The sequence below is a fragment of the Scyliorhinus canicula genome, chromosome 1, assembly GCF_902713615.1.
Source record: "Scyliorhinus canicula chromosome 1, sScyCan1.1, whole genome shotgun sequence".
Taxonomy (NCBI): Eukaryota; Metazoa; Chordata; class Chondrichthyes; order Carcharhiniformes; family Scyliorhinidae; genus Scyliorhinus; species Scyliorhinus canicula.
The window spans coordinates 112,423,789-112,451,721 of NC_052146.1; the positions used below are offsets into that span (position 1 = coordinate 112,423,789).

Sequence of the window (27,933 nt, forward strand, 5' to 3'; positions counted from 1 at the left end):
AGGGTCCCAGGTTCGATTCCTGGCTTGGGTCACTGTCTGTGCGGCGTCTCCACATTCTCCCCGTGTCTGTGTGGGTTTCTTCTGGGTGCTCCGGTTTCCTCCCACAAGTCCCAAAAGACATGCTGTTAGGTGAATTGGACCTCTGTGTACCCGAACAGGTGCTGGAATGTGACGACTAGGGGCTTTTCACAGTAACTTCATTGCAGTATTAATGTAAGTCTACTTGTGACAATAAATATTATTATTTATTATAGGTCCTGATGGACTTCATCCTTGGGTCTCATATATTTTCCAAAATTCTCTGAATTTGAGAAGGGCCATTAGATTGGAAAATAGCAAATGTAACTCCATCATTCAAAAATGGGAGGGAAAGCAGAAAATCACAGAATCACAGAAATTACAGTGCAGAAGAGGCCCTTCAGCCCATCGAGTCAGCACCGACGCATGAAATACACCTGACCTGCCTACCTATTCCCATTTTCCAGCACTTGGCCCATAGCCTTGATTGTTCTGACTTGTCAAGTGCTCATCCAGGCACTTTTTAAAGGATGTGAGGCAACCCGCATCTACCACCCTCCCAGGCAGTGCATTCCAGACCGTCACCACCTTCTGGGTAAAAAGGTTTTTCGTCACATTCCCCTTAAACCGCCTTCCCCTCACCTTGAGCTTGTGTCCCCTTGTGACTGACCCTTCAACTAAGGGGAACAGCTGCTCACTATCCACTCTGTCCATACCCCTCATACATTTTGATCAGTTCACCCTCAGTCTTCTCTGTTCCAGTGAAAACAACCCAAGCCTATCCAACCTCTCTGCATAACTTAAACGTTCCATCCCAAGCAACATCATGGTGAATCTCTTCTGTACCCTCTCCAGTGCAATCACATCCTTCCTATAATGTGGCAACCAGAATTGCACGCAGTACGCCAGCTGTGGTCTCACCAAAGCACTAATTAACTCCAACATGACCTCCTTGCTTTTGTAATCTACGCCTCGATTGATAAAGGCAGGTGTCCCATATGCCTTTTTCACCACCCTATTAACCTGCCCTCTCGTTTTCAGAGAAAACTACAAGCCAATTAGCTTAACATCTGTCAGAGGGGAAATGTTGGAAGCTAATAATTAAGGATGTTCTGGCACGGCACGTAGAAAAATTCAAGACAATCAGTAAAGTCAATGTGATTATGGAAGGGAAAATCCTAGTTTAACCAATTTACTGGAGCACATTGAAGGAGTCACATGTGCTGTGGATAAAGGGGAACCAGTGCGTGTCCGCACTTAGATTTTCAGAAGGCATTTGATGAGGCGCCACATCAAGGTTATTGTGAAAAATAAAAGCTCATGGTGTAGGGGGTAACATATTGGCATGGATCGGAGATTGGCTAGCTAATAGGAAACATAGAAGGCGGGATTCTCCGACCCCCCGCCGGGTCGGAGAATCGTCGGAGGTCGGCGTGAATCCCGCCCCCACCGTCCTCCAAATTCTCCGGCCCCCTAAAAATTGGCCTGGCGTGAATCACGCCGCCCGCCTCAGAGAATGGCGGGACTGGTGCGACTCAATGGGCCCCGGTGCTGCCCGAATTCTCCGGCCCGCGATGGGCCGAAGTCCCCACCCGTTCTTTGCCAGTCCCGCCGGCGTAGATTAGACAAGGTCCCTTACCAGCGGGACCTGGCGGCGTGGGGCGGGCTCCGGGGGTCCTGGGGAGAGGGGGGGGCGCGGGCCGAATCTGGCCCCGGGGGTGCCCCCACGGTGGCCTTGCCCACAATCGGGGCCCATTGATCTGCGGGCAAGCCTGTGCCATGGGGGCACTCTTTTCCTACGCGCCAGCCTGTGTCAGCCTCCGTGATGGCTGACACGGTAGGTGAACCCCCCACCGCGCAATGCGCGGGGGGATGACGTCAGCAGCCGCTGACACGGACTCGCGCCGGCCGGCAGAGTCCCTTCGGACCCGGCTAGCATGGCGCCAAAGGCCTCCTTATGCCAGCCGGCGGGGGCACAAACCACTCTGGCGCCGGCCTAGCCCCTGAAGGTGCGGAGGATTCCGCACCTTTTGGGGGGCTGACGCCGGAGTGGCTCACGCCACTCCATCCCACCGGGACCCCCTGCCCCGCCGGGTACGAGGAGAATCCCGCTCAGAGTATCCATAAATGGATCTTTTTCTGGTTGGCGCAGTGTAACCAGTGATATGCCACAGGGAATCAATGCTGGGCCCTCGATCTTTTACAACAATAGATATAATGACTTGATAAAGGTACTGAAGGTATGGTTGCTAAATTTGCTGGTGTTACAAAGATAGGTAGGAATCTAAGTTGTGAAGAGGACATATGGAGGCCACAATAGGACATACATAGGTTAAGTAAATGGGCAAAGATCTGGCAAATGGACTATAATGTGGGCAAATGTGAAATTGTCCATTTTGGCAGAAAGAATAAAAAAATAAACATGATCTAAATGGTGAGAAATTTGTTCTGAGGTTCAGAGGGATCTGGGTGTCCTGCTGTATGAATCACAAAAGATTAGTATGAAGGTACAGCAAGTAACTAGAAAAAATGTTATTGTTTATTGCGAGAGGAATTCAATATAAAGTAGGGAGGTGATGCATCAGTTGTATAGGACATTGGTGAGACTACATCTGGAATAATATCCAGTAATGGTTTCATTTGAGGAAGGATGTAAATGCATTAGAAGCAGTTCAGAGAAAGTTTACCAAACTAATACCAGGAGTGAGCAGACTATCTTATGAGGAAAGTTTGGACAGGCTAGGCTTGTATCGCTGCAGTTTAGAAGAGTAAGAAGCAACTTGATTGAAGCATATAAGATCCTGAAGGGTCTTGACAGGGTGGATGTAGCAAGGATGTTTCCTTTTGTGGGAGAATCTAGAACTAGGAGGTGACAGTTTAAAAATAAGGGGTCACCCATTTAAGACAGAGATAAGAAGAATTTTTTTTCTTTGGAACTCCCTTCTTCAAAATGCGGTGGAAACAGAGTCCATGAATGTTTTCAAGGCAGAGGTAGACAGATTCTTGATGAACAAAGGGGCTAAAAGGTTGTTGGGACAGGAGGAAGGTAACGGTGAGATCAACCATGATCTTATTGAATGTTGGAGCAGGCTTATTCGGCTCACTAGGCCTACTCCTAGTTTGTATATTCGTATGTATGTTCATATACTTGTGGGCAGATAGCAGTATCCCTACAGTGCACAGTGACACACTCGGTGAGTTTTCCTTCTATCCGGCGTTCTTACCACATAATTCACCTCATTTAATTTCCTTTCAATCTGATAAGGTCCACAAAACCTTGCTTTTAACGGTTCATCTACCAGTGGTAACGATACAAAAACTTTATCTCCACTGGCAAAACTACTTGTCTGCTACCCGTTTCATCACATGTGTGCAATTTTTAAATGTTGTCCAGCCAATTCACCTGCTCTATTTAATCGTACCCTAAAATTTGACACGTAATCCAATAATGTAATTTCCGATTTCTCACTCACCAATTTTTCCTCAATCAATTTAAGTGATCCTCTTACCTCATGACCAAAAATTAGTTCAAAAGGACTAAATTTGGTTGACTCATTAGGTGCATCCCTAATTGCAAACAGTACGAATGGAATTCCTATATCCCAATCCTCTGGATGATCTTGACAATAAGCCTTCAACATTGTCTTTAATGTCTGATGCTAACTTTCTAATGCTCCCTGCAATTCTGGATGGTACGCAGTTGATTTAAATTGTTTTATTCCTAAGCTATCCATAACTTCTTTGAATAACCTTGAGGTAAAATTTGATCCTTGATAAGATTGTATTTCTGTGGGTAATCCATATCTAGTAAAGAATTTAAATAACTCCTCCACAATCTTTTTAGCTGTAATATTACATACTGGAATGGCCTCTGGAAACCTGGTAGACACATCCATTCTAGTCAAAAGATATTGATTCCCACTGTTCGTTTAAGAAAGCGGTCCTACGCAATCAATTAGGACCCCTGTAAAAGGTTCCTCACATGCTGGAATGGGTATTAAGGACATTGTTTTTATCACTGCTTGAGGTTTCCCTATCACTTGACATGTGTAATATGATTGACAAAATGTAATTACATTTTAATTAGCTTGAGTTTTCCTTACTCCCAAATGACCTCCCACTAGTACCTCATGTGCAACTCGCAACACCTCCTTTTTATACCCTACCGGCAACACTACTTGATGAACTTCTGCCCACTTTTCATCCACCTGCATATGTAAAGGTCTCCATTTTCTCATCAAGACATCACTTTTACGGTAATAACACTCTGGTATACACTCAGATTCCTCTTCCTTGTATGCTTTCTGACATATCTTTCTGTTGATACTCCGCCAATTTTCCTGAACTAAAATATCCGCCTCAGTCTCCACCTTTTCTTGTTTTTTTTCAACCTTCTGATCAAAAGTTGTTTCTGATAATTGCACTTCCACTTCATCTTCACTCTTTGATTTCTCCTCTTGTCTTAACCTGTGACTTTGCGACCTTGTTACTACACAATCCGGAAAAATCCTAGGATATTCATCCTTCAACACTTCAGTTGTCTGATTTTCCACTGGCTTATCAACCACAATAGGCATCACTCCCACCTGCGATCCAGCTATAGCATTACCCAAGATAAACTGTATTCCTGGACAAGATTGTTTCTCTATTACTCCTACTACTACTTCACCACTCTTCACTGGACTTTCCAACCTTACCTTAGATAATTGAACACTACTCCTCTCACCCTGAATTCCACATGTTACCACCTTTTCTGGCAATATTCATCCCGGAACACATAACTCCTCATCTCTTACCAATAAAGATTGACTAGCTCCTGCATCTCTTAAAATTGTGACTTCTTTACCTGCTCCTCCTGGTACACACAAGTAAACTTTACCCACACAAGTAAATTCTTTAAAGAGATCTGGCACCTTCTTATCAATCACCTCTTGATCAGGCTGTACAATCTTTTGCACCCCCTTCGCTTCACTTGGGCTTTCCTTTACCACTTTAACAAACCCCACTGTCTTATCCTGTTTTACCACATCAGCCTTCCCAGTGCTTTTCTTCAACCACCAACACTGTGACTTTACACGGCCTAGTTTATTACAGTGAAAACATTTCTAATCATCTGCCATTTCTGCTGCTAATCTTGCAGTTCTAACCCTCTGCTCTTCCACATGAGTTCTCACCAGATCAGGAATTGAATTTTTAAACTCCTCCAAACGTATAATTTCTCTGAGAGCTTCATACGTTCGATCTATTTTCAAAGCCCTTATCCACCTATCAAAATTACTCTGTTTGATCCTTTCAAACTCCATGTATGTTTGACTAAATTCTTTCCTTAAATTTCTAAACCTTTGTCTGTAGGCTTCAGGCACTAGTTCATATGCACCTAAAATGGATTTTTCCATCTCCTCATACGTCCCAGATACCTCCTCCGGTAGTGATGCAAACACTTCACTCGCCCTACCTACCAACTTTGTTTGAATTTGTAATACCCACATGTCCTGTGGCCATTTCATTTGTTTAGCCACCTTCTCAAATGGAATACAAAAGGCTTCTACCTCCTTCTCATCAAACCTCGGCAATGCTTGGACATATTTAAATAAATCCCCACCAAGCCTTCGACTATGACGCTCTTTCTCTTTATCCTCGTCATTATTCTCAAACTGTACATTTCCCTTTAAATCTGCCAATTTTAACTGACTGTCATGTTTCATGGCCATTTTCTGAAGTTCAAACTCTCTCTCTCTTTCTTTTTCCTCTCTCTCTCTTTTTCCCCTCTCTCTTTTTCTTTTCCTCTCTATCTCTTTCGTATTCAAGCTACTTTAATTTGTGCTCATGTTCCATTTGTTTAATTTGTAACTGAATTTTTGTCATTTCCAATGAGCCAAACTGTATCTCAGGCAACTTTAAATGCTTAGCCACCGCCATAATTACCTCATCTTTTTGCATTTTGTCAGGTGATGTTAACTGCAATGTTTTTGCCAAATCTAACAGTCTGCTTTTAGTCTCTGTCCGTAAGGTATTGCGTGTGACCATCTCCACCCCCAAATTCTTAAGTTCACAAAACCAATCCAATAGATAGACTTTTATCTCGGACGAGCCCCCAATTTGTTATGGGCCAGGGTTTAGAGAACCCCAAAGTGTATCATGGAGTTCACCTGACCCACAACTTTTAATAGATTGTGGTATGAGGAGCACACGGACCACTCTACAGGTGTGGGACAGCAGACATCTGACAGTATTTTTGAAAGCAAAACAATGTTTATTCTATGAACTCAAGTTAACCTTTTGAAAAACATGCAGTGAACATCTTAGCAACCATCAATTCAAATACAACCCCCAAAGAATACAACACTAAGTAATACTTAAACTTTCCTTTTAACATCCATAAGACATTAAAAAAAAACTTTTAACAGAAGCACATCAGGTTTAAATTCACTACTGAGAACAGTTATCACTCTGAATTCACCAAATGATCAAGAGATAGTCTTTACATGGCAGTGAGAACAACATTACACCTTCTGTGGCTGACTGCAGCTCCAACACTGAAACAAAACCAAAAAAACACAGACATACCCAAGCCTTTTCTCAAAGTGAAACTAAAAGCTGACAGACAGCCCAGCTCCACCCACACTCTGACATCACTGCAGTAATAAGCACCCATTTCTTAAAGGTACACCCACCACAGTTATTCTATAAAAAACACCCATTTCTTAAAGGCACTCTCACATGACAACAGGGAGAGGCTGATTTTCACCTTCAGTTGCTGGGATTGTAACTGAATGGAGACTGGGCAGCCTCTATAACCAGTGACCCAATCTGTCTGCTGGTGAGAGTAAAAATCAACCTTGCTGTCTCTAGCCAAATGTCCTGCGGGCTGCACTCAATGGGGTTGGAACTGTTGATGACTTTCTCAGAGGTATTTGCTGAAAGAGATATCCAATCTCATGAGCCAGAGATGCAGGAGCACACCAAGCTCGAGGAGATGAGAAATCAGGGTGCAGAGGACTTGCCCTCAATCAGTTTTTTACACACCTCGCCCTGAGTATCTGCTGGGTAGATACGAGTTTCCAGGGGCACTTGAGATTCACATAACACTGGAGCATAGTGGTTTTACATAATAATGTGGAAACAGTGGATTCCATGTTATTGGAGATTCACGTTGGCAATAGGCGTACCTGTTATTCACATGCTACTGGGAGTTCACATGGCACTGGAGGAACAAGAGGTTCTCATATTAGCCTTTTATCTTGTTCACTGAGGGCATCTATAGAATTTTGATGATTGTTCCATTGGTATGAAGCCAACATTGGGCCAATCTAATGCATGGAGAATTGCACTTTCTGGCTGGTTTAGCACAGTGGGCTAAACAGCTGGCTCATAATGCAGAACAAGGCCATCAGCGCTGTTTCAATTCCTGTACCGGCCTCCCCGAACAGGCGCCGGAATGTGGCGACTTGGGGCTTTTCACAGTAACTTCATTGAAGCCTACTTGTGACAATCAGCGATTATTATTATTATTTTTACAGACACAACAAGGACTCGCCAATCTGTTATGACTCTTGCAGAGATCTAGCGATATTCGGTGATGATTTTTGTTTCTGGTATTTTGTATTAAGCATCACATGGGTAGCACATGCTGAGAAGACCAGATGGTTGAAATATTGTACAAGCTGCAACATTTGCCACAATCTTATTCAACTGACACATTATTTTACACCAAGCACAAAGCAGGAATTTCTGTCCCCTCATTTGCGAATTAATTGGTTCCTCCTAACTGGAAGGTACTGGAAAATGGGATTAAAATGAATGGCGAGATAATTTTTTTAATTTTTTGGCTGACACAAACACAATGGGCTGAATGGCCTCTTTTTACACCATGGACCCGATTCTCCCAAAAACGTTGTAAGTTCATTTGTGGCGGGTTTCCCACCCCTATTCAATGACACTGAGTCACTTTTCGGGCCCTGGGGAGTTTCTCACCAGGTTAGCTCACACTTTGGGTATTATTCTCCAACCTTGTTACATTCTCACTCGAGCAAAACAAGGCCGATGAATATTGGAGGCAGAAAACAAGAACCGCGTCAGTAACCAAACAGTTTGTGATGCAACTGGCCTGTTCCCATAAGCGAAATCGGGATCTCGCCGTAACGTGGCGGGAAACCAATTATCATCACTTAAAGCCCTATTTCCATACAATTAACAAGAGTCAACCCCTGGGCGCGACCTTCCCAAAAGGGAACAAAGTTCCCGAGTGAGCGTGATTAGCCACGTGTTTCCCGGCACGCGCAGTGCTAAGAAACACATGGCTTTTCAACACAACTCGCTTTGAACAAGGAGCCTTGTGGTGAATCACAATCCTAGTAATTCACACTGTGTTATATTGTATGTGTTGTGTCTTTGTAAGCTTGGTACACGAGCAGTTGCGCGGCTCTGCCCATAGGGGGAGATGAGGAGTTTGTACTGGGCTCCACCCTTGGCTCCGCCCATGGTTCCGCCCATGGCTCCTCCCACTAACTGGAAGTATAAAGATCTGCAGTTGTGAGCCTGCTGCCAGTTACAACTCCCTCTTACAACTCCCTCTCCCTCATTGTCCCAGGGCCCTCAAAAGGTGCCTGGGGTTTTTCTCGTATTATGCCCAGTGGGTCCCTCAGTATGCGGACAAAGCCCGCCCACTATTTAAGGCCACACTCTTTCCTCTATCAGATGAGGCTCGCCAGGCCTTCACCTGCATCAAGGAGGACATCGCCAAAGCGGCCATGCGGCGGTGGATGAATCCGTCCCCTTTCAGGGGGAGAGCGATGCCTCAGAGGTAGCTCTCGCAGCCACACTAAATCAGGCAGGGAGACCAGTCGCCTTTTTCTCCCGAACCCTCTCCGCTTCGGAACTTCGACACTCCTCGGTCGAAAAGGAAGCACAAGCCATCGTGGAAGCTATACGTCACTGGAGGCACTACCTCGCAGGTAGGAGGTTCACCCTCATCACCGACCAAAGATCGGTTGCCTTTATGTTTGACAACTCGCAAAGGGGCAAAATTAAAAACGATAAGATCCAACGGTGGAGGATCGAACTCTCCACCTACAAGTACGATATCATGTACCGACCGAGGAAGCTCAACGAGCCCCCAGATGCCCTGTCCCGCGGCACGTGCGCCAGTGCGCAAGACGACCGCCTGAAAGCTATCCACAATGACCTCTACCACCCGGGGGTCACCCGTCTCGCCCACTATGGCAAAGCCCGAAATCTGCCTTTCTCCACCGAGGAGGTAAAAGGCATCACCAGGGATTGCCCGATCTGTGCGGAGTGCAAACCGCACTTCTATAGACCAGACAGGGCCCACCTGGTAAAGGCCTCCCGGCCCTTTGAACGCCTGAGCATCGATTTCAAAGGGCCACTCCCCTCGACCAATCGGAATGTGTACTTCCTGAACGTCATCGACGAGTTCTCCCACTTCCCCTTTGCTATCCCGTGCCCCGATATGACCTCCCACACAGTCATCAGAGCCCTGCATAGTATCTTTACCCTGTTTGGTTTCCCCAGCTATGTACACAGCGACCGGGGTTCATCCTTTATGAGCGACGAGCTGCGTCAGTACCTGCTCGACAAGGGCATTGCCTTGAGCAGGATTACCAGCTACAACCCCAGGGGGAACGGGCAGGTGGAGAGGGAGAACGCGACGGTCTGGAACACCGTCCTACTGACCCTCCGGTCCAGAAATCTCCCGACCTCACATTGGCAGGAAGTCCTCCCCAACGCGCTCCATGCTATTAGGTCCCTCCTATGTACTGCTACCAATCAGACCCCTCACGAGCGGCTATTTGTTTTTTCCAGGGGCACTACCACGGGGGTTTCGCTCCCAGCATGGTTGAAGACACCGGGCCCGATTCTCCTCCGGAAGCACGTCCGGACCCACAAAACTGACCCACTGGTGGAGAGAGTGCTCCTACTCCACTCGAACCCCCAATACACATTCATCGACTACCTCCCACTAACTGGAAGTATAAATATCTGCAGTTGTGAGCCTGCTGCCAGTTCATCTCGTCGCAGGCAGGCTCAGTTGTAAGACTATTAAAACCATTGTTCACTTCCAACCACGTGCCTTGTGAATTGATGGTCACATCAGGCCAACCGGGAACACACGTCTGAAGCCGCACATAGCCCAGATTTTTACAATGAGGAGCTCCACTTGCCGGACCTTCCCATTGTAGCGAGCCCAAAAACAACCAGGGGCCCAAAAAGAATCCCCGACTTTCCCCCCCAGCCCAAACACCTACACCAGGCAACCCCGGTCCGATCACGTGCTGTACAAAAAATGCCAGCGTGGCACCTTGGCAGTGCCCAGCTGGCACTGCCACCCAGGCACCTTGGCAGTGTCAGGCTGGCACCAAGGTGGCACTGCCAAGGTGTCAGATTGGCATTGCCAGGGTACCAGGGAGGCGACAGCAATCCCAGGGCACCACCCTTCCCAAAGGGCATGCATCTCGGGGCCTCCGATCCCCTTGGAGACCCCCACGTGTGCCTTTTCGTCTGGTAGCCGTTTGTGGGGCCCAGTACCAAACGGTGCTTGCCTGAGGTCTCCAAAGTGAAGGGATTGAATCCCAAAGCCTCAGGTACCTTGGAATCTACACATTAGAGTAAGGCTTACTGCCTCGCTCTAGTACTGTATGCAGATTTGCTGAAAAGTGATGCCGCCCATTGTGAGTGCGATTCCCCTTGTCACATCTCGCGGGATTGCATTGAATCTTGTGAGCCGGGTAGGTCCCGGGAGCTGGATTTCCCGCTTTCACTGGCCACGCTGCGCCAGGGCGAGATGTTTTTCTGGTGCAGTGTGGCCTGAGGATCGCACCCCATATCCAGTGACCTCCCATCATTCCGCGGCCTCCCCAGCAAGTGGTCACGCTGATGCATTTGTACTCCTTTTGAAAAATGTGAAAATGGCGGAAGGGCTTCTGTGGGGAGCCGAGGATGTGAGTAGCCATCCTTGCTCACCGGCAAAGAGACCGGGGGCACCGGGCTTGCCACCCCAGTGCTCAGCAGGACCCTTGGCTGGGATGGCAACTGGGGGCAACTGCACGTGGTTCCACCATGCCAACCCCTAGATCTATCTGTACCCATGCCGGGGGCAAATCCTGTCCCTGCCTGTCTGCCCCACCGATCACCCATAACCCCCACCGAATGCCGAGGCCTCTGGTGTGCGGCTGAGGCTACTGCTAATCGGGAATTGGCAGTCGTGGTTAAGTGAGCACTTCACACAACCCAAGTGGATTCCCGTGGGTGGGCGTGCCGTGTAGCATGTGGGAGTCATTGCCTAGCAACCCAATCACACCTTGATGCATGGACACTGTGCCTGAACACTGCGGGAGGCAACACCACACACGCATCAGCCAACATCTGAACACCCAGGGGATAGGACACAGCTCCGGTGGTGGGGGAGGGGGGGGGGGGGGGGCCTGGGGAGATGGGCCAAGTGTTTGGAGGTCGGGCTGTACTGCAGAAGAAAGTGACTGAGGCTTCAACTGTTGTGCACTAGGCTGTTTCCTGTGTTTTACACCATCCTCCCGATGGTGCTGCCCCCTACTCCAACCCCGCCCCCTCACACCCTAATTACACCTCACTCCCCCCCCCCCCCCCCTCTTCCCCGGTGCCCTCAGTGATCCTCGATGTGTTTGGCCCTCCAGCTCTACCGCTATGTCTAGGTGTGTCCCCAGGATGCATGTCTGAGGTGGAGGCAGTCAGCTGCTTACTTCGTCCCGTGGCCTTTGATGCCCCTGACGGGCGTCCTCTGGGGACTGGAGGGCCCTGGCTCACCTGTCAGCAGCACATGCACAGAAGTGCCACCCTGTCCCGTGTGCTGACTTCAATACATGGCCTCATCAGAGGGATGGAACTCGAGGGAGCTGGTGGCCACCGTCGCCACTCCATGGGACAGGTCGGGGTTGGCATCCGTTGCCCCCTCCTTCCACTCGGTGCCCATAGAGCCCCGGGATTCACCTTGGGTTGTAGGAGCAGCTGGTTTGAGCCCCGGCTGCCCCTGCATCATCTGGCTCTGCCAGTCCTGGCGGTTCCCCATGGTCCGCACCATAGTGTCGACACCCTCGGCGATGCTCCTCATTGACTTGGACATGCTTTGCAGCACCTTGGCCATGGCCACCTGAGAGCAGGACATTTCCCGCAGAAGCTCATCAAGGTCAGCCTGATACTTGGTCACAACCCCCAGCGAGTCGGACTTTCTGGTCGAGACCCTCAGCCATGGCCGTCACTGACTGCATGACGCCTTCGACACTTTCACTCATGATGCCGACCTCATGCACCAGGCTCTCCACCTCAGTCGCCACCCTAGCAGTGTTGGCCTCAGTGCATTGCTGGGGACATCTCCAGCACCCATAGCCTCTGGGATGCCTCCAAGCGGCTATGGATCTGCTGGATTGTCACTGACATCTCCTTCTGAGCATCCTGGCTGCACCCTAATGTCTCCATCAGCGCTGGCTAAGCCTGTTGCAGAGGCTCAGCATCTGGCTGGGACCCAGCTGGGTCCTGGGATCCAGCAGACCTCCGACTGATGTCTCGCCTGGGGGTTCCTGCCTCCACCTGATGTACATCAGCAGCTGTGTGGTGCTCAGCAGATTGTGCCCCAGAAGCCAGACCACTAACGTTTCCCACAGAGGTGCGTGTATCTGCGCTGGTGGAAGGTGGGGATGACAGCCGTGACACAACTATTATGCTGCCATCCTCGGAGCTGTCCTCCGAGGTGTTCTCCTGGGAGTCAGGAGAGGGGGTCACCCAGGATGGGCTGGCGCCGTTGGCTGGAAGACCTGCGGGAGAATGGACATGTGGTCAGTGGGAGGGATGGGTCAGTCAGTAAGGCAATAACAACTCACGTTTGCCTGCGGAGCCCGATGGTCCCTCACCTCTGTGGCCTCACATTGGTGACTGCTCTGTCCTCGACCACACCAGTCAACTCCAAGGCACGTTCCTCATAGGAGGTGAGGATTCTTATGTCCAGGACACCACCACCGCCAGGCCGGGCCCTCTCCCGGGATTGTGGGAGAGCTTTTCCTGAGGAGACACAGAGAGGGCGTCATAAGCCACACACTAGGTTCACAGTTGTGGGGGGCAGGGGAAGGGTTGGGACGGATAGGTTTGAGAGGGTTGAAGGGAGAGGGGCGGTGGAGGGAGGGTTGGGGGTCGGCTGGAGAGTTGGGGGTGTGGATGCTCACATGGGGGCGGAAAGGTCTTAGGTGGGAGTGGGGGTGGGGGGGGGGGGGGCTTGGTGACAACTCACTCATGTTGCCCGGTGTAGGTCGATGACCTTTGTCCTGCACTGGAGGCCAGTCCTCCTGTCCACACTCCCAGCGCTCACAGCTACCGGCAACTGTTCCCAGGCAGCACTGGCTGCCCTGTGGTTAGCCCTCTGGGGCCCCCAGGGAAACAAGACATCCCTCCTGGCCTCCACTGCATCTAGTAGCCTCCCCAGGTCTGCAACACGAATCTTGGGGCTGGTCTCCTGGGTGCCATTGTTGCGAGCTGGCTGGGGTTGGCTGAACAAGTGCTGCTTAAGTGCTGCTCGACCTTGTTAGCGGTGGGGGGGGGGGGGTGACTAGTGAGTGCAGTGTCGGCGAATCGACTGGTGAGCCTTCATTTGCTGCGTAGAGCCCGTGAGGCCTCGTTAAGTGGACCAATTAACGTTGGATTGCATTGCCGGCCTCGCCAGGCCAAACGCTGGGAAGTTCGCGGCAATTCTCACTCGCTACCACACTAAGAAATGTTTCTGCAGAATCCCGCCCGTAGAATTCTTTTAGCACTGGGGAGCTGAACTCAGAGATCTGTCCTCCATTTTGAAAGGGTGCCTCAATCTCTAATTGTGTTTGTGTGTCCCCAACAGCCCCCCCCCATCCATGGGCAATGTTTCCCCCCCCACACACGCACACACACACATGGACACTACCTCACATGCCCTAAGTGAGGACACCCGGCTATGGGTGTCCCCCCTTTTCATGCCCCCCAAGCCCCTTACAGCTCCCTCTCCCTTCAAGGACCCCCACCTCCCCCGGGCACCTTGGCAGTGCTTGCTGATACTTGCTGGGAAGTGCCAGGGGGCCATCCTGCACCGATCCTCACCACCCAGGGGTTGCCAATAGCACAGGAGACTTCTGGTGCCGTTCCGCCTGGTCCACGTTTGTGTGGGCCAGTGCTGAATGGCGCTGGGCTGTGGCCTCGCTGGGGAGGCCGATGGATCCCGCAATGCCGGTGGATACTGAGGAAGTTTGCCAAAGTAGCCCATGCCGTTTGGTCCCACCCCTTGTGGATGGGATTCTGACTCTGACACCTCGCGGGACTTGGGTGAATCCCACGAAGCGTAAAGACTGGGGGAAGCCCGCGAGAGAGCTCATTCACCGGTCGCACCGCGCTCGAGCAAGAGGTGGATCGCGTCCCGTAACATTTCTATTCTAATGTAACTGTGAGCATGTGAGTGAAAGCGAAAGAGTAAGTGTGAATGCGAGCGCACAAACAGGCAGCATGCATATGGATATCAGGTAAGTGTGTCATTGTGCCGCCTGCCGTCATTGAGGAGGGAAGTTGAATGGTGTGCCGCACTTGGCTGTGGGTCACCTCAGTTAGACTAAATCTTTATTTTGTGCGTTAAGAGCAAAGAGGCATAAACATAATGAAGTGGCCCCTGTGAATATACCACTGGTTGACATGAATTTTGTGAGTGTGCTGAAAGCGGGCCACCAGAGTACACTCACTTACCTTGCCAAGCCTCTTCATCAAGCTGAATTTCTGCCTTATCTTGACTGCCTTCCCCTGCTTGTCAGCCTTTTCCCAACCAGCCCTGACTGCAACTTGGTCAAAACGGCACCACTCAGATCTCAAAGAGGATTCCGCCGTCCGGAAGTTGGCACATTCCAGGCTCATCTCAGCAGAAAGCACAGAAGAAGAACCAGTGACTACCCAACAAAACCAGAAGTTAAGAATAAGCCAGTAGGAAGTCTAAATGGACCAAAATTCAGAGAGCAAATCATGACTACCTAATGAGAACATAGAGTCACCATCTTTAACAGTGTGTATCAAAACAGAAGTGCAGGCCTAGCTACCCCATTGGATGTTGCAGACACAGGGATCCTGCCCCAGATTGAGAGATCCAACAGGACTCAGATTCCAGAGCAAACCTAATCCACAGGGTGACCCTACCTGTAGGCAAATGACAGGCAAGTGAAGGAGCTTCAATGATGTGATAATGTGAAAAGCGTGGGGTAAGAAATTAATTAATTAAATTAATTAACAATTTGCTCTGGAAGGGATTATGAGATGGATCTACTAACATTAGAATCACCAAACAAGAGGTTAGATCCAGGAAATTACAGGCGGGATTCTCTGACCCCGGGCCGGGTTGGAGAATCGCCGGGGGAGGGGGGCGCGATTCAGGTGACGCTGCTCCGATGCGTCCGGAGAATCTGTGCCATTGGCGCCGGCGCGGTTGGCGAGGAGCCGGTCGGTGGGCGCTCTACGCGGCCCCCCCTGGCGATTCACCACGCGCGTTGGGCCGAGTGGCCGCCGAGTCCCGCCAGCGCCATTCACGTGTGGTCCTACCTGGTGGGATCTTGGTGTTCATTCTGTGGGAGGCGGCTTGGTAGGGGAAGGGGGGTTCCGACCCGGAGGGGAGGGGGCTCCACCGTGGCCTGGCCCCGCGATTAGGGCCTACCGATCGGCAGGCCGGCTTCTCCTGGTGGAGGCCTATGTTCCTCCGCGCCCCTGTAGCTCTCCGCCATGTTGTATCGGGACCGGCATGGAGAAGGAAACTAGTGCGCATGCGAGAGTTTGCGGCGGCTGTAGCGTGCATGCGCAGACCTGCGGCCCCCGTTTGATGCCGGTATCGGCAGCTGGAGCTGCATGAGTCGCTCTAGTGCCTTGCTGGCCCTCAGTGAAGCACAGGATCGCTGATCCTGGGGGCCTGTTGATGCCGTCATAAAACGCGGCGGCATTTACAACGTGTCAACACTTAGCCTCAGGATCAGAGAATCCCGCCCTATATTTGTGCTTTCTGCATGGATCATCAGCTCGAGATAATGGAGGTTTATTCAGACAGTTGACTAAAGATTCTTGTGGAATACAGCTCATTTATTTCACACCATGAGATTCAGTCATCGGGTGGGCAGCAAATGGGGGTCAGCTGCCAGCCTTCTCTGGCAATTTAATCAGCTCATCCTCGGATATAGAAAGCTGAGAAAAGGCAGATGTCAAACATTCTCTTTTTGTTCCCATAGGAAACAATAGCTTGCAGGGATCTAATAAATATGCCAGAGTGATAGAGGTTGTGAGGCAGAGTGAGAGACATGGAAAAGGTCACAGAGAGAGAGAGCAACAGGGAGTAGACACACATCAAATATTCTTGAAAGGTCAGTGGGCTCCTGCCTACAGTCTCAAAAAGAATATTTCAGACTTACCCAAAGGGGCTCTTTTGTCTCCAGATCTGCCTCTGCCCAGTGGAAAATCTCCAGCTCTTCCCACTCAAGCCCCAGTTTAAGCTGCAGCAGGGTCCTATGATGTAATAGGACTCAATTTGCATAAATGTATGAGGCTCCTGCCAGCTTTATTAGGAGGGGTGGCCTGAAGCTTGGCCAGACAGTTGGGTTTGAAGGAACGCCTTATAACAGTGGTGAGAGAGGTAAAGCGGTGAAGAGTTATAGGGATGGCATTCTAGAGTTTAGGGCACAGACTAATATAGAAATGTCAGTCAATAATGGGAAAAGGGAGTGGGGAGTGGCCATGAGGCTAGGGTCAGAGCAATGGATAGTTTAAGCGGGGGCAGGGCAGGGCATGGCAGGGCAGGGCAGGGCTGGGCTGATAACTTTTCCAGAGATAGGAAGCGAGAAGGCTCGGAAAGGATTGAACATGAGAATGCAAATGCCAAATTTGAGGCCTTTGAATACTGGGAGCCAATTGAAATCTATGAACTCAGGGATGATAGGTGACTGGGACTTGGTGCAGATTATGTGATCTTTGTGATGTAGAGGATACCGTGTCAGAAGGTCAGGTAGGACACGGATTGCAGTTTGGTTCGACCCCAGACAATGACCAGGGAGAAGGATGGAATTGGAGGCTAAGGCTGGATTTTGTCATGGCTTAAGTCTCCCCAGTGCCTAACTGGAGGAATGTGCAGTACCTCCAAGCTGTCAGCAAGCAATATGCCAAATTAGAGACAGCGGAAGATTCCAGAGTGGCAGTGTTGAGGTAGAGTTGAGTTTTGCCATTGTGCATGTGGAATCTGAGGTTGTGTTTTCAGATGATGTCCTTCAAAAGCACCATATAGATGAGAAACAGTGGGAAACCAAGATAGATCCTTGGGTAACTTCAGATTTATGAATGGGAAGAGAGGCCAATGCAAGAGATTCTCTAGCTATGACTGAATAAGCAAGAGAGGAACCGGGCGAGGATAATCTAGCTGGACAACAGAGAAGATGCACTGGAGGAGGATGGTGTGGTTAACCATGGTCAGGTTGAGACAGGTTGAGAAGGATGAGGAGGGATAGTTTACCACAGTCACTGTCATACAGGATGTTATTTGGGACTTTGATTAGAGCCAATTTAATGCTGTTGGAGTTGTGGAGATCTTTAAAAAATATATTTTTATTGCAAAAAAGAACTTTTCATTATTACGAAATAAATCCACACTAACCAACAAATACAGTACATGAATATCACCTTCAAAAATTTACAAGCGGTTTAGCTCACAAGGCTAAATCGCTGGCTTTTAAAGCAGACCAAGCAGGCCAGCAGCACGGTTCAATTCCTGTACCAGCCTCCCCGGACAGGCGCTGGAATGTGGCGACTAGGGGCTTTTCACAGTAACTTCATTGAAGCCTACTCGTGACAATAAGCGATTTTCATTTCATTTTCATTTCAAACCCCCTCCTCCCCACCAATAACTAAGTATAAACTAATAATGCCCCCATAACAGCTGATGGTGACTAGCTCTTTGAAATAGGAAATGAACGGCTGCCATCTTGAGTAGAACCCTTCCACCGACCCTCTAATGATGTATTTGACCTTCTCTAGGTATCGGAACACCTTTAAGCCTCCCAACCAGGCCGAGGAACTGGGCGGAGTAGGAGAACTCCACATTAGCAGAATTCGCCTCCAGGCTTTCAATGAGGCAAAGGTGAGGATATCTGGCTTCAACCCTGTCTGCAGCACCAGCGAGTCCGAATGCCCAACAATGGCCACCAGTGGACAAAGCCCTAACTCAATCTCAAGAATCCCTGAAATAGCATTAAAGAAGGAGACCCAAAGTCCTACAAGTTTAGGACACACCAGAACATATGGTTATCATTTGCTGGATCCTGAGAACAATATTTGCACCTAATATGGATGATATCATTATTCGGGGCTCAACCATAGAAGAGCACAAGATGGCTTTCTTGTCATGTGGTTTTGGCATGTTGAGGATTGCTTGGATTTTGTCCTTGTCAGGTTCAATGCCATGCGATCAGAGCTTGTCACCTAGGAATGTGACCTCAGTTACTCTAAATTGCATGGCATTGAACCTGACAAGGATTTCACTTGGACTGAGCAACATGAGCAAGAGTGGTAGAAACTCAAGACTTCACTAACCACCACGCCAGTTCTCACATTTTTTGTACAGTCTAAACAGATGAAAGTGTCATCAGACATGTCCAAAGATGGTCTAGGAGCAGTTCTGTGGCAACTCGAGCATGACGATTGGATACCAGTCACATATGCATCACGATCTATGACGACAACAGAGCAGAGGTACGCTCAAATCGAAAAAAAATGCCTAGGTATAGCTGTAGGTTTGGAGAAATTCCACGACTATGTCTATGGGCTTCCAACTTTCACAGTTGAGACAGATCATCGTTCTTTGGTTAACATCATAACAAATCTCAACCAGATGTATCCGCGCATTCAGAGGTTGATGATGAAGTTACGACACTATGACTTCAATCTCATCTGCACGCCAGACAAATATTTGTTCCTGACAGGTGCATTATTGAGAGCGCTGATACAAAGTATTCGGAGTGAAATTGGTAATGAATATTCTGCCGAGGTTCATTTTATCTTTCAGGCTCTCCCGATCTTTATACCAAAGGCCTTTTTTCGGAAAGTGGACGCAATCATCTCTGACTTTGTATGGACGGGGAAGGTGCCGAGGATGGGGAGGACCCATAGAGGCAGAGGCAGCAGGGGGGGTTGGCGTTGCCAAACTTGCTTCATTATTATTGGGCGGTAAATGTGGACAAGGTGCGGCGGTGGTGGGAAGGGGAAGGGGTAGAGTGGGTTAGGATGGAGGAGGAATCTTGTAAGGGGTCTAGTTTGAGGGCTATGGTGATGGCAGAGTTGCCAATGGCTCCGAGTAGGTATTCAGGGAGCCCAGTGGTGCAGTCCACGGTGAAGATATGGAATCAGTTGAGGCGGCATTTTAGGATCGATGGGATGTTGGTGCTAACGCCGCTGTGCGAGAATCATGGGTTTGAGCTGGGGGGGATGGATAGTGTATACAGGAGGTGGAGGGAAGTGGGGCTGGTCAAGGTGAAGGATTTGTATTTGGAGGAAGGGTTCACCAGTCTGGAGGAGCTAAGGAGAGGGTAGAGCTGCCAAGGGGTAGTGAGTTCAGGTATCTACAGGTTAGGGACTTTGCACAAAAGGTCTGGAAGGGGTTCCCTAGATTGACGGGATACACCCTGCTGGAGAGACTGCTGCTTCCGGATGTAGAAGGGGAGGGAAGAATTGGGGATATATATAAGTGGCTGGGGGATGTTGCTAATTTGCAAAGTGTGCCTTGCACTTAATTTGCTCTGTTTAATCACCTTGCTCTAGAGTCGCCAGGTATCTTTATGATATCACCACGAGGTTCAAGTTCAAGTGCTGATCAATAACTCAATACACCAGTTAGTAAGTTTCAAATCAAAACACATTTATTATATACACAGTCAATCGCTACTCATGCATAAAATACTACTCACTAGACTATCTCTAACACTAAAAGGGCAATACTTAGCTTTGGAAACTGGCCCACCAGGTCAGGGGAACAAATGGCCTTTCATTCGATTCTGAGTCTGCAGGCTTCCAGCTGGTATGGACTAATGGTTGGAGCGCCTATCTCGTAGCGTGCGTTGACTGGACACTTACTTGGTTGGTGCAGCTGCTAGGCAAGTCTCACCGAGTTGAGAGTCACGGTCCATAGTTCTTTGAGAGCTGACAAGAAGGACAAATTGAACTTGGGGACTCTATTTTATAGTCCCCAGGGGTTTCGCGCCCTTTTGGGCGGACCCCGTACCTGGTTCCAATTGATTGGACTAAGTTCTGATCACTTGGATCGATTTCTCCAATACTGGAGCTGTTCCCTGATCGCTGGGCGGTTCCTATGTGTTCGTTGGCCTTCCTTTGTCTTGGCTCCCGCTGGCGCTGAGGAGTCTGGCTTGACCTCGATTATCTCAAATATTTCCAATTGTTCCCGGGGATCGCTCATCAATATGTAGATGGTTGTTAGTTTCAGTGCTGTCTGGGTTTCTGCAAGTTCTAATATACAGGAGACTTTGCACTTGCATGTTTTCCTGTGTTTGGCCATTTCTCCCTGCATTCTTAGCGGATCTCCATTTTAAAGTCGGGAAGTGGCCAACCCAGGTGGCTACAGGGAGCAGGGAGGCGAGCAGGTGGTGAAGATCAAGGAGAAATGGGAGGCGGAGTGGGGAATGCAGATCAATTGGGGAGTATGGAGTGAGGCACTGCGAAGGGTAAACGGGACCTCCTCTTGTGCAAGGATGAGCCTGATACAGTTTAAGGTGGTGCACAGGGTGCATATGACTCGGGCGAGAATGAGGGGGTTCTTTAAGAGATGAGAGGTGTGGGTGGGGCCAGCGAATCACACGCACATATTTTAGGGTTGTGAAAAATTGGGAAGATTCTGGGCGGGAGTGTTCACGGTCTTAGCCAGGATAGTGGAGGAGGAGGTGGACCCGGACCCTTTGGTGGCGATATTTGGGGTTTCAGAGAAGCCGGAGCTCATGGAGAGGAGGAAGGCTGATGTATTGGCCTCCAAATTTTGCTGGAGTGGCAGTCGGCATCGCTACCAGGCGTAGCAGCATGGTTGGGTGACATGTATGACTGCCTGCGATTAGAGAAGATAAAGTATGAGTTAAGGGGCTCAGCAGGGGGGTTTGAGAAAAGGTGGGGGATGTTTGTGACCGTGTTTGACGAGCTGTTCATCACAGGGGGGTGGAGGGTGGGTGATGGGCAGGGGGGGTGAAAAAAGAGAAAAATCTGTACAAACTGTACAGTTGATTGTTGGGAAGACTGTTACCTGGGGTGTTTATTTGCTGTAACCTGCTTTGATACAAGTTTGAATAAAATGCGTTAAAAAAAACAAAAGGAGTGAAATTGATGACGACGTAGATTTTCGTGTCAATCTTATTTTCACACTGCTACCAGTATCAGATATGAAACTACGTGAGACCCAAGAAGAGACCAGGAAGGATCAAACTCTTCAAGAGGTGATGAGGAACATCAGCTCACACTGGCCCGGAGATCAATGTATGAAGTTTTACAATATAGCATCTGAATTCATGTATCATCAATGGAGTGGTGCTTTGTTTGAACACTATAGCCATATCTCAATCTCTTTGCAAGGATGTACTGAGAGGATACATGAAGGATATCTTGGGATTGAAAAATGTAAATGGAGAGCTTGTGATTCTGTTTATTGGCCAGGTATAAACCAGGATATTGACAGGATGGTCAGTTGTTGTGACGCATGCCAAACGCATCATTTCAAGCAAACAAGAGAATCTATGCCAATATCCGATTTACCTACGGCACATTGGCAGAAAGTAGCTATTGATCTCTTTCACCTACGAGGTAAAGATTATTAAATGATCATAGGCTATTTTTCAAATTATCCCGAAATGGCTCGACTGTCAAACATTTTTTTAGAAAAATATTTTATTCAGGCATTATTCAGGCCGATCGGCGTCGGGGCTGGTCGAAAGGCCTTCGCGAGCATCAGCGGCCGCTGACGTCACCACCAGCGCATGTGCGGTGGAGGGGGTCTCTTCCCCCTCCGCTATGGTGGAGGCCGTGGCGGCGGCGGAAGAAAAAGAGTGCCCCCACGGCACAGGCCCGCCCGCCGATCGGTGGGCCCCGATCGCGGGCCAGGCCACCGTGGGGGCACCCCCGGGGTCCGATCGCCCCGCGCCCCCCCCCCCCAGGAACCCGGGGGCCCGCTCGTGCCGCCTGCTCCCGCCGGCACAGAGGTGGTCTAAACCACGTAGGCGGGAGAGGCCTGACAGTGGCAGGACTTCGGCCCATCGCGGGCCGGAGAATCGCCGCGGGGGGGTCTACCGACCGGCGGGGGGGTCTGCCGACCGGCGGGGCCCGATTCCCGCCCCTCGCCGATTCCCGGGTGGCGGAGAATTCCAGCCACGACGGAGGCGGGATTTACACCGGCCCCAAGCGATTCCCCGACCCTGCGGGGGTCAGAGAATTCCGCCACTGGTGTCAAAGAACGACCTGCAAAATGTCTCCAACTTCGGGCAGGAATCATGTGCACATGATTGGCTGAGCCCCCTCCACACCGTTCACAAATATCTTCCACCCCCTCAAACAGCTGGCTCACCCTCAGGTTTGTCAAGTGCGTTCTATGCTCTACCTTTAGCTCTATCAAACCCAGCCTCGCACCTGAGGTTGAGGAATTCACCCTCCGCAGTACCTCATGCTTCAACACCTCCTCCAGGACCATCTGCAGCTCCTCCTCCCACTAAGCCCTCACCCCCGCCAGAGACATCTTATCCTCCTCCAAAATCCTTCCATAGATCGCTGAGAAGATCCCCCTCCAACCCCATTGCCGACAACACCCCCTCCAGCAACGAAGATGGTAGGACCACTGGAAAGTTCGGAAAACCTTTTCACAAAATCCCGCTCCTGCATGTACCTGAAAACCTCCACTCGCGGGATCCCAAACTTCTCCTCCAACTCCTCCAAACTTGCAAACTAACCTTCCAAAAACAAGTCCTTCATTTCCATCACCCCTCCCTCCTCCCATCCCCGAAACCTGGCATCCATCCTCCCTGCTCAAACTGGTGATTCCCTCGAATCGACATCAACTTCGACCATGCCCCCAGCCTGAAGTGCTGCCGAAATTGCCTCCATATTTTCAGTGTGGCCACCATCACCAGATTCCCTAAGTACTTCCTGGGTCAAACAGGAACAGCGCCGTTGTCAGCGCCCGCAACCCCGACCCCTTACAAGTGCCTGCCATCATCCTCACCCATAAAGCCTCCATCGCCCTGCTCCAACCCCGTACCTTCTCAGCATTCACCACCCAATAATAGTATAACAAGTTTGGAAGGGCCTGCCCCCCCAACTGTCGTCCTCTCTGAAGAATCTCCTCCTAATCCTTGCCACCTTACCTGCCCACACAAATGACAAAACCAAACTATCCATCCACAAAACAAAATGATTTTGGCAAAAAGACAGTAAGCACCGAAATAAAAATATGAATTGTGGCAAACCGTTCATCCATGTCTGCCAGCACCTGGCCTGCCAGCAATATGGGAAGGCGATCTAACCTCCTTAAATCTGCCTTGACCCTTCCCACCAGACTCGTAAAGTTCAATTTACGGAGCCGTGCACAATCCCAAGTGACCTGCACTCCCAAATACATAGAGTGAGTTGTTGCCACCCAAAATGGCATCCCCTCCATCAAAACTCCCATCCCTGGAGAAAGCACCACAAAACACTCACTTTTTCCCAAATTTAACTTGAGGCTGGAAAAAGTCCCAAATCTCCTAAGCAGTCCCATTATATACCCCACTGAACGGCCTGAGTTAGAGATATACAGCAACAAATCATCAGCATACAGAACACCCTATGCCCCCACCCCCTCCTCACTATAACCCTCCATTTACTATAACACCTCAGTACTATGGCCAAGGGTTCCATTTGTGCGCACATACGCCATCAGCGATTTCACCCACGCCACATACCTGGGCACAATCCTAAACCTCTCCGACACCACCAACAAATAGCTGCACTCCACACGATCAAATGCGTACTCTGCATCCAGCGCCACCACCACCTCCAACTCCCACCCTCCTGCCGGAGAAAGCACCACATTCAACAGACACCGTACATTTGACAACAACTGTCTGTCCTTTACGAACCCCGTCTGGTCTTCCCTAATCACCTTTGGGGGCACCCCTCCAACCTGAGCACCAGCACCTTCACTAAAATCTTGGCATCCACATTCAACAGAGATATTGGCCTATACGACCCAAACTCCACCGGGTCCTTGTCCTCCTTAAGCAATAGTGAAATGGATGCCTGTCCCATTGTCTCTGGCAGTGCCCTCTTAGCCATTGCGTCCTCAAACATCTCCACCCCCACTAGCTCCTCCAACCCTGCCCTCTCCTCCTCTCCTACTTCGGATACTCCGATCCGCCCAGAAAACCCTTCATATCCAACTCATCCTTCCGAGGTTCTGACTACAAATTCTTATAGAGCTTCTCAAATGCCTTGTTCACCTGCTCCAATGCCACCACCAGCTCCTCTGTTCCATCCGGACCCAAACAATCTCTCTTGCAGCCGCCTGTCGGCAGTGCCAACTAGCGGCTGACCTTCTCCCCATAGTCACACACGGCCCCCTCTCGCCCGCCTCAGCTGCTGACCCGCCCTTCCTGTGAACAGATTAGTCCTCGCCTGTAGCTCCTTCCTCATCACCAGAAGATCCGGGGTTGGATCTTCCGCTTACTTTCCATCCTCCTCCAAAATCTTCTCTGCCAACCAATGCTGCTCCTCCCTTACCTCTCTGTCCACCTGAGCCTTAAACAAAATGGCGTCACCCCTCACTACTGCTTTCAATGCTTCTCAAACCACTGACGGCGAAACCTCCACATTCCTATTAAACCCTAGTAATACTCAATCAGCGTTTCCATTTTGGGATAAAAATTTGGGTCCGCCAACAACCCCATGTCCAATGCCCACAGGCCTCTGAGCTGGTCCCTTCTCCAGGACCACATTCACCCAACGTGGAGCACGGTCTGAGATAACGATCGGAGAATATTCTGCCTTCCTCCACCCGGCCTTTCTCATAACAAAAAAAAATCAATCCTTGAATACATGTTGTGTACTGGTGAAAGACAAGTACTCCCTATCCCGCAGGTGCAGAAACCTCCATGGGTCCGCCCCCCCCTTATCAATGCAGCCAACACCTTTGTGTCCCCCCCCCCCCCCCCCCCCGAGGGAGTCAGCGAACGTGGCTTGGACCCATCGACCTTCGGATCCAATACTGTATTGGAGCCCCCCTCCCAGCATTAACTGGTGTGTATCAAATTCGGTATGGCAGCCAACATCTGCTTCATAAATCCTACGTCTTCCCAATTCGGGTTCTGCCTCCTGGAGTGATTCTCCAAATCACCCACCCTGGCACGGAGTGTTTTATTTACACTGGCCAACATTGCCACGTCAGCCTCCAAAGAGACAATCTGATCACTCTGGCTCGAGGGAGCTGCCTCCACACCCTGCAACACCGCGCCATGCGCCTTTACCATTTCATCTGTCTTCGCCAGCGCCGAACGAATTGGAGCTAGTGCCACCTCTATTGAATTGTGGAGGTCCTCAGAGACAGCCTGCCGCTGTTTCTTCAATTCCACTGCCAAGGTGCCTGTAAGCTCCTCAATCATCAACAAAGTGACCTGAATCACGGGAGCGGCCTCCACCATTTTCTCGACAGACGAGCCTCGAGAGGCTTCCGCATCAGTGGACAATCAGACTACTCCCTACACGCCGCCACCAGATGTTCGGAGTTGGGGAGATGGGATGGATCATCCCAAAACGGGGCTAAGTATTGGCACCGTCATGAAGACTGTGAAGTTTCACGACGGCATCATCGGGTCCACAGGTGGAGCAATTCAACCGCTCCCAAGGGGCCTGAATGGGCGCATCATGAAACACGCGATGGACCGGCAGCCGATTCGCCGATTCCGTCATTGACACGACGCCGCGGCTGCACTTCATAATTCTCCCCCTCACACACACAGCGTCGCAGGCAAGATGGCCACCAGCAGAGTAGCCCCGCGATTCTGTGCGCCAAACTCAAGAGCCTCCTGTGCGCCATGGAGGAGGAGAGGCTGGTGTTGCACTCCGGGCCGGGGTGGAGGTCAGCAGGTGCCATCCTTCGCCGTGCGTGGGCAGACGTTGCAGCGCTGTCAGCGCCGTCAGCGAGGTGGCCCAGACTGCAGACCAGTGCAGGAAAAAGCTGCACAACCTACTCAGGGCAGCCAGGGTGAGTACATGGCACAGTGCCCCTGGCACAAACCACCTTACCCCCCACACACATGCCCCCCCCCCCCCCACCCCAGGGGAACAGTCCCACCCCCACTCTGACCCACATGGCTGCACCCACCCATGCCAGCTGCAATGCTGGGTGCCCTGTGCACCAATGCCATCAGAGACCCAACCCCTGGGTTGCATGCATCGGGCTGTTTGTGTCCCCCCCCCCCCCCCCCCCCAGCACAAGTCCATGCATAACCACCGGGAGCGGGAGAAGACCGGAGTGGGACAAGAAGACCTGCATCTCCTCACTCTGCCCAAGCAGAAGGCACTGGCCATTGTCGGTGGGCCTGAGGAGTAGGAGGTCGCCGACGCGGAGGTTGGCAGCATGCCACCAAGTGAGACCCCCTGCCTGGCTGCGGGTCCTCACGACACATGTGTGCCCACCCCTCACCCCTCAACACTCCACCCCCCACCCCACATACCAATTCCCCCTCACACCACACCCCAACCCACCTCAACTCACACCCCAAACACCCTCACCCCAACCCCCCTCACCCCATGATGTATTATTATCTGTGTTGGTCTAACATCGACTGCAACTGGATGCAGTAAAACGAGAAACAGGCTTCCGGCACAGGAGATGGTCCAACACTGTTTTATTGAACCTGTTGATTGCTGTACATAATCTGCTGTGGGTTGGCACTCTATTAACCTAACTGATAACCTCCTACTGGCTTGACCAGACTAGCTCTCTATCACATGGTGATGATGTTCATTGGCCTGTGCACTGCGACTATCTCCCTGGCCGTGTCCTGTGAGAGAGGGAGAGCCTTAATGCCCTGTGGGCTTTATAGTGGTGGTGTCCTGTCTGGTGATTGGTTGTTCTGTGTCGTGTGTGTTCATTGGTTATCCTGTGTGTCAATCACTGCCTGTCTGCATCTCATGATATACATGAGTGGATATTATCACACCCCACACACCAACCCCCTCACCCCACACACCAACCCCCCTCACCCCACACCCCAAACCCCCTCACCCACACACCAACCCCCTCACCCCACACACCAACCACCCTCACCCCACACACCAACCCCCTCACCCCACACACCAACCCCCTCACCCCACACACCAACCCCCCTCACCCCACACACCTACCACCCTCATCCCACATACCAACCCCCCTCACCCCACATACCAACGCCCCTCACCTCACACACCAACCCCCTCCCCCACACACCAACCCCCCTCACCCCACACCCCAACCCCCTCACCCCACACACCAACCCCCCTCACCCCACACCCCAAACCCCCTCACCCCACACACCTACCCCCTCACCCCACACACCAACCCCCCTCACCCCACACCCCAAACCCCCTCACCCACACACCAACCCCCTCACCCCACACACCAACCACCCTCACCCCACACACCAACCCCCTCACCCCACACACCAACCCCCTCACCCCACACACCAACCCCCCTCACCCCACACACCTACCACCCTCATCCCACATACCAACCCCCCTCACCCCACATACCAACCCCCCTCACCTCACAACCCAAACCCCCTCACCACACACACCAACCACCCTCATCCCACACACCAACCCCCCTCACCCCAAACACCAATAGCCCTC

General features: G+C 50.7%; 1 protein-coding gene across 2 annotated transcripts in view; it reads right to left on the minus strand.

Moving 5' to 3' along the window:
- LOC119966382 (uncharacterized protein C1orf232) overlaps positions 1–25,917 on the minus strand; it is a 120,484-nt gene extending 94,567 nt beyond the window's left edge. The window contains exons 1-2 of one of the 2 annotated variants that reach the window (XM_038797953.1): positions 16,455–16,529; positions 14,761–14,957 (exon numbers count right to left, since the gene is read on the minus strand). In XM_038797953.1, the coding sequence (XP_038653881.1) occupies positions 14,761–14,925 (165 nt within the window). In that variant the 5' untranslated portion in view covers positions 14,926–14,957; positions 16,455–16,529. Of the gene's footprint in view, positions 1–14,760; positions 14,958–16,454; positions 16,530–25,568 lie in introns of those variants that run through there. The other variant, XM_038797946.1, reaches the window with a different exon arrangement.
- Between the last annotated feature and the right edge of the window lie 2,016 nt (positions 25,918–27,933).